At 46.3% G+C, this 12,658-nt stretch overlaps 2 protein-coding genes across 2 annotated transcripts in view; one reads left to right on the forward strand and one right to left on the reverse strand.

Annotated features, from left to right (window-relative positions):
• LOC135828172 (tyrosine aminotransferase-like) overlaps positions 1 to 587 on the forward strand; it is a 12,008-nt gene extending 11,421 nt beyond the window's left edge. Inside the window, exon 12 of the mRNA XM_065340620.1 lies at positions 1 to 587. This exon is cut by the window's left edge and continues 245 nt beyond it. The gene's annotated coding sequence lies outside the window, so the exon portion shown is untranslated.
• Positions 585 to 8,474, reverse strand: LOC135828173 (tyrosine aminotransferase-like). The gene is made up of 4 exons (XM_065340621.1): positions 8,287 to 8,474; positions 3,973 to 4,056; positions 3,462 to 3,560; positions 585 to 1,324 (listed from the first exon to the last, which is right to left on the reverse strand). Exons 1-4 carry the CDS (start codon positions 8,377 to 8,379, stop codon positions 1,205 to 1,207), a joined length of 396 nt encoding a protein of 131 aa, XP_065196693.1. The 5' UTR covers positions 8,380 to 8,474; the 3' UTR covers positions 585 to 1,204.
• Positions 8,475 to 12,658: the final 4,184 nt, after the last annotated feature.

The following is a 12,658-nucleotide window of genomic DNA, read 5'->3' on the forward strand; positions in this document are numbered from 1 at the left end:
GATGATGATTCTTGCTTGTTCAATTTTTGTTAGTAAAAGCTCAATTCTATAATTATTTCTATAATGAATTATTATCGTCTCATTGGTTCACTATGACGTAGAATGTAGGAGAAGTTAGCATTGTTGCTCTTTGTACGCATTGTACTAGTTAATCATGCGGGTCGCCCCCTGTGGAGTCATCCTGTCGGCATGTCCCTGTTGTATTTGTTTGTAATTTATTCTTTTTTCATTCTTATTGTTACCGGCCCAGGGCCCTTTCACCCCTCCCCGCTGCCAAGACAACCACCCCCATTTATCAATGTGAAGCTGGACGACATCCCCCTACCCCCTCCCCAATCCTCTTAGCAGGAACGGTTGCTAAAGACATTTTTTAGTGTTAAAAATTGTCATCGTCGGTTACGTCCCACCTTTTTCATAATACTTCATATTCCACCACTTTGCACCTCGGCACTGCAACCGGTTTGCAGCATTTTGTTGCCCCCTCCCCCATTTCACTTGTCAAATTGCACCAAAGTATTATTGTAGTCTACAAAATTGTGCCAAAAATTATTGAACTTTGGCTTACAGCCACTGGGAAATGAATGTATCAGGATAATAATTCTTGAATGGAATCTGACATAAAACTCTGAAATCAAATACATTGAACAGCCAGGTCAGACAGTTAGAAAAGTGAAATATTTCGGAACTGAGGGGGTTTAGATAATAAAGGCACGCACGCCCACTGCCATTGTACCAAAACCTAGCCGATTAAACAGAAAACCTAGGGGTACGGTGCGAGTGGAAAAATGTGCCGAAGTACATCAACACACCACCCAACACCGCGTCGTCGCACCTGTGCGGAGACGAGCTTTGCAGCACAGCGTAACTATTACTTCATCATTCTAAGTACTCACTCAGTACAGCGACTAGGTCCTAGCACAGCATAACAGAAAACACCACGTATCTACAATCTAGCACACCTTGAGAAAAAAACCTAACCTAGACATCCGCACAATAGAATACAATCATGTCATCATAACAAGAACATGATGACGTCATCGACGTCATCATAGCAAGAATACCATGCCATGATGTCATCGTGATAGGAAGAAGAGCATCACACCAATCGGTGACACCGCGATGCCACCATCATCGACGAGCACGATGACGTCATCATAGGAAGACAACAATGCCGCCGCGATGTCATCGTAGACGAGTACAATGATTAACTCGACTCCTTGCGCATGTGCCTCTGACAGAAGACGCTGATACGCTCGGTAGCCTCAACCATCAGCTCAACCGGGGCAAGAAGTACGACGCGGAAGAAGTTTGGATATAGGAAAACCTGTATAAAAGCGAACAAGCAGCAATAAGACACAGGACGGCAACAAAGCCAGCTACAAAACCAGCTTGGGTCACGGTCGGAGGCATGTACATGTACTGTTAATAATTTCCACAAATTTTCCGTGTACTTTTATTTTCAGCACTTTCGGAGCATCTGCTTCGTACCTAAAATTCCAATACACCGAACAAACACTAACACACATAATCCAATAGGGAACTGCTTCTCTGTACCTGAAATTTCTGTTCACCTAACCTGCTTTTTAGCCCTCATACCGAAAATTGTGAGCACCAAAAATTTCTGAAATTAGAGTAATTGGCAAGCATGGTTACCGTTCAACAGATGTGCGAGTGCCGCCAGGCAGCCTCTTTCGCCATATCTAACAGCCTTCTCCACAGCCTCTTTTGCAAAACACAATGACATTGTGTGCAGCTTCCGTTTTCTTCATTCAACTTCTTTTCCTGCACTTACCTAGAGCACCCTGTAAAAGGTTTAGAGAGTCTGTGGGGATTGCCCAATAGTGCGTAGACCTCTAGACTTTTTAGAATAATTCAAATTGTTTTGAGCTTTTTGAGAGATTTCTTCGGATTATTGCTCAGGAATCTCCCACAATTTTTCTCGTATAAATTTCTAAGCGATTGGATAACAAACGCCCAATTTCGGAAATGTTATGCACAAAGTGGTCACAGATTTTATGTAGTATAGATGCTGGCCTAACGGGTTTTTGAAACCAGAGGTCTGGACTTTCGAAACGCACTATGCAACACACTAATACAGGTAGACTCCCTTTAATTCGAACCTCAAATAGCCAGGCCCTAACTTCGAATTATCCAGAACTTCTAATTATCCAAATGCAGCCCCATGCACTGATATGTATGTCAAAATGCTTGAAATCGCATGCTGAATATGTTTTGCACATTTTTATTTGCATCAACGAAACATAGGTGGTCGTACCGGTCATGTACAACGGATCATCAAAACACTGGATCGACACAAAATCATTTTGACATTATCTTCATCTTCTAGTGAAGAAGTTGTCAATCACTGCAGCTTTCCTGAAACAATTTCAACGGAAAAGAACTGCGCTGCCTAATCCGCGTCATGAAAGGCCGTCGAACAGCAGCACGTCGTTCTGAAGAACCGAAGTTGAGCATAGGCATCGACAATATTTACGACAATAGTGTTGTTGTTCGCCAACATCCCCGCGCACGAGCTGGCGCGGCAAGAAAGGCCATCGAGATCCGCGAAGAGAGTCAGCCACCTGGAAGAAGTCGTCTTCAATCAAACCTTTGCAATTTGCCTAGCACGGGCTTGAATCAAATTTCGAGAGAAGGTGGGTTTCTTGAACGCTATAGTCGATCCTGCAGCGGACCATCAATCAATTTTTGAGCTACTCTTGGCTAGAGAAGGAGAAAAGAATGAACTTCGAATTACAAGGATAGCAACTCAATCTCCCTTCGAAATAAGCGTTCAAAGGACATAGCCAATGTACTGTAAACAGCGCTTCTGTACGAAGACTGGGTTCGAATTATCCAACCGGCGCACTTTTCGTACTTCGAATTATTCATTCGATTTTGACTTGAAGTGACTTGCAGAAGATCGGTACGACGAAAAATTTCGAATTACACGGAATGTTCGAATTAAACCGTATTCGAATTAGAGGGAGTCTACCTGTACATGCAACAATGTGAACTTTGCCGTTCCACACACAAATCCAAGTTACAGGCCCGGCAAGCAGAGGACCGGGTTGGCGGTGGGGTACATACGACTACACGCGGGTGGCCTACTTGTCATGTGACACACTGGCAAGAATATATTTTTCTTTCACGGCGCATCGAGTATCAGTCAAACCGCTACAATATTCCCCGAACGTAAGTCGTACCTTTCTACACTAAACTTCAAAGGCAAAGAAGGGGGTGCGATCTACAACCGAGTGTGACTTGTAATCGGGGAAATAAGCTACTCCTCAATGCGATCAATTCCACGAGCACATCACCATCAACACCACTCATTCACATATAGAATGGGCATCCTACTTCTTCATGCACGCCCCTGAGCACCAAAGTGACCAATCTGTGTGAGGCGTCGGTGATAGAGAGTCATCACGAATAGGAGGGACACCGTTGAGGATATAACTCACACTAGCTGGTAAGAGGAACACGGACTCTTCGGCCATTAGTTGTCTTGTGAAGTCATGATCATCCTTCATGCCCTCCAGTTTCTCCATGTCTATACCAACCTGAACAATAGCAACGACAACAAAGTAACTGTTAGGTGCATACCACAGTCAGCTCAGATACACATACAGTAGAGCCTGTGACTAACGACCACCCCTTGGGGCCAGAGAAAGCGATCTTTAGAGGCAGGTGGTCCTTAGTTAGAGGTTTGCACCGCACGACCATATATGAATGTGAGACCGTCCATGCCTGGCGAAGTGGTCTGTAGTACCAGGCTGGTCGCTAGTCACGGTGGTCTGTAGTACCAGGCTGGTCGCTAGTCACGGTGGTCTGTAGTTACAGGATTTACTGTACACACACACACACACACACACACACACACACACACACACACACACACACACACACACACACACACACACACACACATACACACATACACACACACACACACACACACCACGGTTCACTCACCAACATGTACATAGCACCGACAGGTTTGATAGGCTTCAGGCACGGTATTGCTGACAAGCGTTCAAACATCACAGATGACGTTTCCTGTGCACACGGAACCCACAGAAAATTCAATTGCAAAGCGAGAAGGAAAGAGGGGGGGGGGGGGGTGAGTGAAGGAGGGGAGAGGGAGAGGAAGGAGAGTGTGGTAGGGAATCAGAGTTCTTCGAGCAATACGGGGAGCAGCTGGTGGCACGGTCACCTCAAGTCATCTAGCACAAGCTACAACCGCCTATTAGTTCCCGATCCCATGGTTGGCTATAAAAACCCTGCAATCGCCACGCAAAGTGGTCATTGGCTACCCCAGCCATGTATTGCTTGTAAAATAAATAAAAAATCCCCAATTCCAACACACACACACACCAGACAAGCCAAACACTAACACAAGAAATTACCACGACAATGGACGTACAGTCGATAGAACATGAGACTCTTAATCTCAGGGTCGTGGGTTCGAGCCCCACGTTGGGTGCCAATGCCCCCTGGCCCCCACCACACAACAACGCAAACTCTTGGTTATCTCTTCAGTACTTATTATGCTATCAATAAATGAGCCCGAGCGCGCTAAAACATGACCACAGCTTTTTTTGGAAAAGTCGAGATAATCGCGATTTGAATTCCGCGGCAAAAAAATACGAAGTGCAGTGCAACGCGAGTCGCTGTTGTTGTTCTCCTCGGTCGACTGAACTGTTCCGGATGCAATTCTTTGTTGCAAGTAAGTTTATTTGTTAGAGTTTGTATTCCATGTTGCGCTGAGTCGCCTAAAACTGATCGTTATCGATGTATCGACAGAAGAGCCTAGTAGTAGTAATGTACTGCGGAGCGGAAGAAGACGACATCATCGCACTCCATGCGCAGGATAAAATATTTTGAGGATTCGAGTCGGAAACAGAAGGAAGACGATGATGGCTACAGCGGCGAGTCATTTGAGGGCGACACTTTCATCGAGCGTAAAAGGAATTGATGCTGGTAGTCCCACGATCTGCAGTGACGAGGAATTCTACTCTGATGACAACCTGGCAAGCGATTGGCATCGACACTGACTTCGAGGTGAGTCGGCCGATGATTTGGCCAGAATGGACATCGCTGCACATATCCGGGACAATGCCAGTATTGGTTGCAAGTGCAAAAACAATCACTGGACTCTGCTGCTCCCTCAACTTGCTGAAGTCGATAATTTGAGTACCTGTATGCGGAACATCGCTAGCAAGAGCAGTATGCAGCGAAAACAGTACTCTCTGGCGAGCGGAGAAAACCGTGTGCAGATGGGCTTTGGTGTGGGGAATATGAGTGCGACGTCTAGTATGTTGAGGAACACTGTGTGCAGCAGTGTATACTGTATATCTGAAAGTACAGGTGGAGTGTGATGGAGAGGACATGGAGTGCCAACTTCTTCGGCCATCTACAGATGTCGACCGTGTTTTCGCTGGCGGTTCTCCAGTGGTGCTCCAAACAGGAGGTATTTCGGACACCCAGCTCAGCTGCCTATAGACAATTTGGATGTGGCTGAGTACCTGTCAGCTCATGCTATAAGACCCTGGACAGAGGAACTGACCCGGAAAGGATGAACCAAGGGGCATATCAATTGTGTGCAAAAATGACAATCCCATTGCTGCACATAGAATTTCACCATTTCAACAGTGCTGCATATAATACCATTGTAGCAACACTTAGACATGTCGGATCAATCCAAAACTTTCAGACAGTGAACATTAGGTGTGTTAGATCATTTTTGAACAAAAAACTGAAAATCGAATTTTTGGTCTGTGGTCATATTTTGGCGTGCTCTGGCTCAAATGGTGAGGGTGCAGGAGGAGAGAGACAAACTTTGTGAAGGGACAAAACAACGACGGGAAACACTCCCGGGAAAAGACTCAAAGAAAACAACAAGAACAAGCAGTAATATGGCGACGACAAATCGGGACGACCAATCAGGGACTAATACGTACAGAACACATGACCAAGACCAAGACAACCAGACCACGGACGAATCACACTTGACTCTCATTCCCAGACCAAACTAGCACTGCGCATGTACAGCATTCACTCGACAGTCACTCTCACACAGACGGAAGCACATCCTCACACTCTCACAACGCGTACTCTTGCATGCACCACATACCATAAACGTCACACATCACACCATACTCGCGCGTACACCTAGACCATATATGACATCAGACACTGGACTCCACAAGACAAGAACCAAATACAACAACATGCGTAAATCATAGTCGAACAGAAATCCGCAATATCAAGGTAGACTGCTGGTACCCTTAGACCGTAGGCTTTTGATTACACTGAGCTGAAACACTGATTCCATCAAATTTGGAGCTTATCGTGTTTTGCATCTCAGCTCTTTACTCACAATAGTACTGTAAATCAATTGAGCCTCTAGATGCGAACAGGGGGCTTATGTCGTTTCGCGCAGTATCGAGCAACATGCAAGCAAAATGCATTTAGTTTTCCGTATAAAGTGATGTATAAATCACTTATTGAAACATCCATAACTCTGTGAAAGATGAAGATTTTGGACCTAGGTGTTTACAGAATGATCTGCTGGGATACAGCAATGCCATGGTATAGATAACTCAAAATGCTCAAAAATGACACAAGCCCCCTTTTTGGATCTAGATGCTCAATTATATTTCGTATTAAAGGGGAAGTTAAGGCAAAAATTAAAATTTCACCAGTTGTAGTCTTCGGGGTGCTGAGTCGAATGGTCGTGGTCCGAGGAAGCTGAGACGCTCCCTTCCTACTTGAATCCCAATCGAACTCGCGCACCTCCACCGAAACTGGGTGACTGCGCCCTACTAGATGGGGATTTGTATGCAACATGTCATTAAAAGCGCCATTTCGTTCTTATAAAAGCACGGATGACCGCGATTGGCCCATATGTTGTAGTCTTTTGGACGCTGCGTCGACTGGTTTTGGTCCGAAAAGGCTGCGATGCAGCGTTCCTCCTTTATTCCCAATCGAACATGGTTGAACAAGCGGTCACGTGCTCCTGCGTACGCCAGTCACCTGGTCACCGTGCCTGCAGGGTACAACTTACTAGCCTGTTTGACCTTTTTTGGGTGCAGTCCTGTCACTCGAGTTGAACTCGAGTTGAACCTTGGTGTGAAAGTTGTCGCCTGCTGGTGCGGTGACCAGGTGATTTGGGCACCCAGGAGCACGTGACCGCTTGTTCAAGCATGTTCGATTGGGAATAAAGGAGGAACGCTGCATCGCAGCCTTTTCGGACCAAAACCAGTCGACTCAGCGTCCAAAAGACTACAACATATGGGCCAATCGCGGTCATCCGTGCTTTTATAAGAACGAAATGGCGCTTTTAGTGACATTTTGCATACAAATCCCCATCTAGTAGGGCGCAGTCACCCAGTTTCGGTGGAAGTGCGCGAGTTCGATTGGGATTCAAGTAGGAAGGGAGCGTCTCAGTTTTCTCGGACCAAGACCATTCGACTCAGCACCCCGAAGACTACAACTGGTGAAATTTTAATTTTTGCCTTAACTTCCCCTTTAATAAAGTGCATAAGGCCACCCTTTGTTAATTCATTGTTTAACGTCCTTTTTTTCGCGAAAAGGTACGCGGGAGGGCGGAAAAAAAACAAAAGCCCATTCCAAAAACTGGAAACCCCAATCAAACATTTTGACCAGTAAAGCATGTGATATATACAATATATCTGGGTCTAACGGCACTTGCAGGCATAGAACAACACTCTTTGATGGCACATTGGAGCACATGCCTGATGAATCCAACAAAACAGGTACATAGCATGGAGTTAGCATGTCATGATATCATTACATCTGGATTTTTACTAGGACACACACCGTACGATATTTAAAAGCCAACAAAAAAAGAAAAAGAACACAAGACAAAGGCATGCCCGGGAAGCAAGATTATAAGTTTAAGGTCATGATCGGCACACTGTGAAACTACACAATCATGTATTTACAACTTCGCATATTATTGGTACTACTTCTTTCTTGTTTTTTTTTTCCGGTCGGAGGCAAAAAGGTACGCGGGCGCGGACGTTAAACAACGAAAAAAGAAAGGGTGGCCTAATATCCGTAAACTGAGAAAAGGAAGTATTGTAAGTAAAGAGCTGAGACGCAAAACACGATAAGCTCCAAATTTGATGGAATCAGTGTTTCAGCTCAGTGAAATCAAACGGTCTAAGGGTACCAGCAGGCAAAATGTCACATTGCAAATCTGACTACAACCATTTCAACACTGGGACCCAAACACGGATTTTTTTCGTATTTTCCACTCACCTCGAGATGTTTTTTGGTCTTGTCGAAGAATTCCTCAGGCACGTCGTTCAGGATTCGCGGCAGTGCGGCCTGTATCAGCGTACACGTGCCCATGAACTTGGTGGACAGACGGAGGATTCCCGTGCGTACCTGCCGTCGGACATGGGTCACAGTAGAAAGACAGGATACAAATACAAAGTGTTACACAAGCTACAGCGTTGATCAATGAAATCCAGTCGCTTCTTATCATAATTCACTCCACTTGCACCATTTCGCAGCCCAGCGTTCGCAGGTTTGGAGGGTGGGAAGGGCATTTTTCCAACAGTGCGAGTTCAAAAAAACAGGCGTGGAGGCAATCGGTCCTTTCTGGTGCGCGGTCAGGGTCATTGATGACCCTGACCGCGGATGGTTCGCGTTCCCAGCTCAATCCACATCTTCGCGGCCATCCACGTCCAGCCTACTACGAGCTGGAACACACTCTCTGCTTGTGCCCCCGCTTCCCCAAATTCCGGTCGCTGGACGTTTGAGGCATTATTGTGCAAACCTGGTCGACAGTAGGTCTTGGATGCGGTGCGGGGCCTGAAGCTGGATCTCGTGGCCGATCTCCCACCAAGTACAGAGCCCAGAGAATTGTCTCTGGAGGAAGACAGGGCGCTCGCTGTGCGGCTAAAAGTGGACAAATTGGAGCTGAAAGGAGCCGTCACGCGTGTGCAAGAGTGTCCTCATCAATTTGTCAGCCATATTTTCACCATTCCAAAGAAGGATTACGGCAAAGAACATTCCGTGGTGAATTTGAAAGCGCTGAACGGTTTCGTGGGCTACGAGCATTTCAAGATGGAAGGCTTGAATCTCATGCTCGATCTCCAGCAGCCCAACGACTGGCCTGTCAAACTGGATTTGAAGGACGTTAGTTTCATGGTGCTGTAATAGGTGCATATATAATAGAGACGTATATACTCACTATTCGTATTTCCTGCTCGTTTCCCTTAGCAATGAGAGCCACCCACGTATAGAAGAGCGCATGCTTCAGTGGATCTCTCGTTCTGTCAAGTCTTGAGTTGTCGTTGTCCTGTTCTCCTTTTCATTCCTGTCTACACTCTTGTCGAAATACTTCCATAATTCAATACCATAAAACCCCTGTGTTCTGGTGTGAGGGGACTTCATTTAGCCGGGAGAGCTAACACTGGTGGCAGCGGTGGGATTCGAACCCACGCCTCCAGAGAGACTGGATATATTTTTGGTGCAGAAACCCGGCCTACATGTAGGTGCTAGGTCACAGCTGCCACGTCGGAGTCATCGGAATCTGTGAGTGGCTTTGCCGAGACGAAACGAAAGCTACTCGAGGCTCACCCGGTCGTCGCGCAACAACGGGTTGTGGAAGCCGACAGGCTGCTGACTGACGACACGCCAAAGTTGGAAGAGATAAGTGCCTTTTGTGTAACCTTCAACGCCACCGTTACGAAGTGTGAATCCGTGTACGAGTCGTTCGCAACTTTGATCAATGATTTTGAACCATCGAAATCGCAGGATAGAAAAACCAAAAAACAAGAGGAAGAATACGGAGATAAGGTTGTTATACGTATTTCGGAATGCAATGACAAATTGGCTAGTTTGAAAGGAAAAATGGTGAATGCAAAGACGGCGGTACTGAGTGCAACAGATCAAGTGGAAAATGGAATGAGCAGTCTTGAACGCAGTGTGGAAAATCTCTCAAAAATAGCGGAATCAACTGGTATATCTGATCAACTTCAAGAATTCCGTGTTGACTCCTGCCCAGAGCATCTCGTTCTTGGGCTTCAAAATGGACTCTCGCGCCATGGCGATGTTTGTACCTCCCAAGAAGATCCGGAAGCTTCGCCAAGAGCGCCACCAAGCTTCTGCGGCAGCCACGGGTGATTGTTCCCAGGTTACGGCCTGTCTGTTGGGGCGCTTGACATTCCTCTCTCCGGGTCTGCTAACAGCGTCTCTCCGCTACCGGCATCTCCAGGAGCTCAAGATCCTACCTTTTCGCGAGTCCCAGTCGTACGAGGGGACCACCCCATAGACACCCGGTGCCAGGCGGCATTTACAGTGGTGGAAAGAGCGACTGTCCAATTGGAACGGGGAGTCACTGGTTCAGCCACCCTGCAATCTGGTGATGTTCTCACATGCCTCCCTCGATGGCTGGGGAGCAGATGGACCCGCGCGGAGTGGTCCATGCACATCAATAACGACAATCAGCAGTCATTGCACCCGGTCGCAGGTGCTGTTGCTTTGGCCATTTGCAAGCAACGCCAATTGCTTCACCAGTTGATCGAAACCAGCACACTGGTGTACATCAATAATGCTTGTGCAGTGTTGTGAGAGAATACGTGGGTATTCATGCAGCTGTGCTCTGTGGCTTTGCATTGCATGTAGCCTCGCTTGGCTCTCCCTTTCTCTACACACCACTCGGACACATTCAGGCGTAAGGGCCCATTCTAACTAAATCTTCATGCATCATATTGGCAACTCGCATCACGCAAGAGAGGGCACTAGGCCGATGGCAACTGGCCTGGACCCTCCCCATGGCCACCGGGGAATCCCCTCCTGGTATAGAATTACTCATACCTACTGTATTTTTCCGGAGTACAAGGGGCCGGGGCCGTCCATTATTATTTTTATCAATCTTTTACACAAAACGGAAAAGTTTCGTTTATGGGTGGGTGGGTCCGGGAGAGTTTCGTTATGAAAAATGTTGATAGCTGAAACAGCAATCCATTCTAGCTGTCAAGTCTATATATTTTTCGCTCAGAGGGGTGGGTGGGTGCGGGCAAGAGTAGATAAACAAGAGTGTGCAACTCGGGATGGGTTGGCCCACGGCGGAATTTTTTGTTGACGTAATCTTTTCGACGACGCACGCGCTGCGAGCCTTTTGGAAAGTTTTCCCTCGTGCACTCGCGATCGCCCGGACTAACTTTACACCACAAGGTCGGTGCCCAGCACGTGCTCTCACACTGCTCTGCAGCAAAATGCGCGTTTCTCTGAAAAAAGGTGACGTCAACAAAAAATTCCGCCGTGGGCGGGGGTATCTGCAGGAAAGATCCAGAGTTGCACACTCTTGTTTATCTACTCTTGGTGCGGGTCATAACTAAACTATTTTTTCGTTTCATGAAAAGTATCGATAATGCCGGACTGGAGTATAAGGATCAATTTATACTAATTTTTTATAGAAAAGAAAACGGACCGAGGAACTACAAGCTGATTGTTTAGTACCGTACTTTACCAGTTGTAAGTCGACCCCGGTTATAGGTCGTCCCCCGTATCCGGAGCAATTCTGCGTTTTAAAGTTTTCACCCAAAGAAGCACTACTAACCACTCCCTGCTACTTACACATCAACAAATCATGTAAACATTCCTTATTGGAGGGTATGACGTCCCAATCCTTGAAAAAGACCAATAAACTGGCAAAATGTGTACACATGGTGCACTCGTGCATGCAGTACAGGTCATTTTTTGTAAGATACTGATAGTTCCCGGTTATAAGTCGAATCCCGGTTTTAAGTCGACCCCCACACTTTCTCCTTCTATTTTTAGTTGTGAAAGGTCGACTTACAACCGGAAAAATACGGTAACTGGTGGTGTTAGTGGACATTATTGATAGCTTGCATACCGTCCTACCGGTAGGACCACGGGTCCTACGGGTAGGACCCAAGAAATCGAGCTGCAAAAGTGCTTTTGGTTGAGAAATTTTTTTAAACAATTGTTGAGATGAGGTCTTTGTCAGACAAAGTAGTGGCGCAAAATGCAAGGCTATGTCCAGTGCATTGCGTATGCGCAATTTTACCGATTGTCAAAATGGCCGCACATAATCCTGTCGGTGCGCTAGCAACTCTGTCCAAAGTGAATTTTGACCATGGCACATCAATTGTGGTGAGGTCCTAATGTTTTTATTAGCTTGCCAAGGCCGTGGAATGCATAATTCCATACTCCGTTTCCATGGTTACCATGGGTTGTTACCATGGAATTTCGTAGTATGCCTTGTGCGATCACGTCTAAAATTTGCGGACTTCTTCATTAGCCCCTTAGCAACAGTTTAGGGTCAAGTTTTAGGTCAATGTTAGAACAGAGGCCATGCAGCATGTCTGTGTATGATGGTCCTACCGGGAGGACCGATGTCTATGCAAGCTATCATTATAGCGTAACTTGTAGTTCCTAGGTCCTTTTTCTTTTCATATTTTAAATGTTTGCTAATTTTGCGAGAAGAGTACAACGCAAATATTAACCATCATGAAATCAAACTTCTACAGTGGGTGTATATGTGTGGCCACAGTGCTCCGTGAACATTTGCCAACGTAAACTCGCTGGTTCTGGGAGATCGCAAAAATTCTGGGACGCTAACATTGGGCGGTTTACAGTAAGTGGGGAGCAGCAG

The sequence above is a fragment of the Sycon ciliatum genome, chromosome 12 (genome assembly GCF_964019385.1).
Source record: "Sycon ciliatum chromosome 12, ocSycCili1.1, whole genome shotgun sequence".
NCBI classification, from domain to species: domain Eukaryota; kingdom Metazoa; phylum Porifera; class Calcarea; order Leucosolenida; family Sycettidae; genus Sycon; species Sycon ciliatum.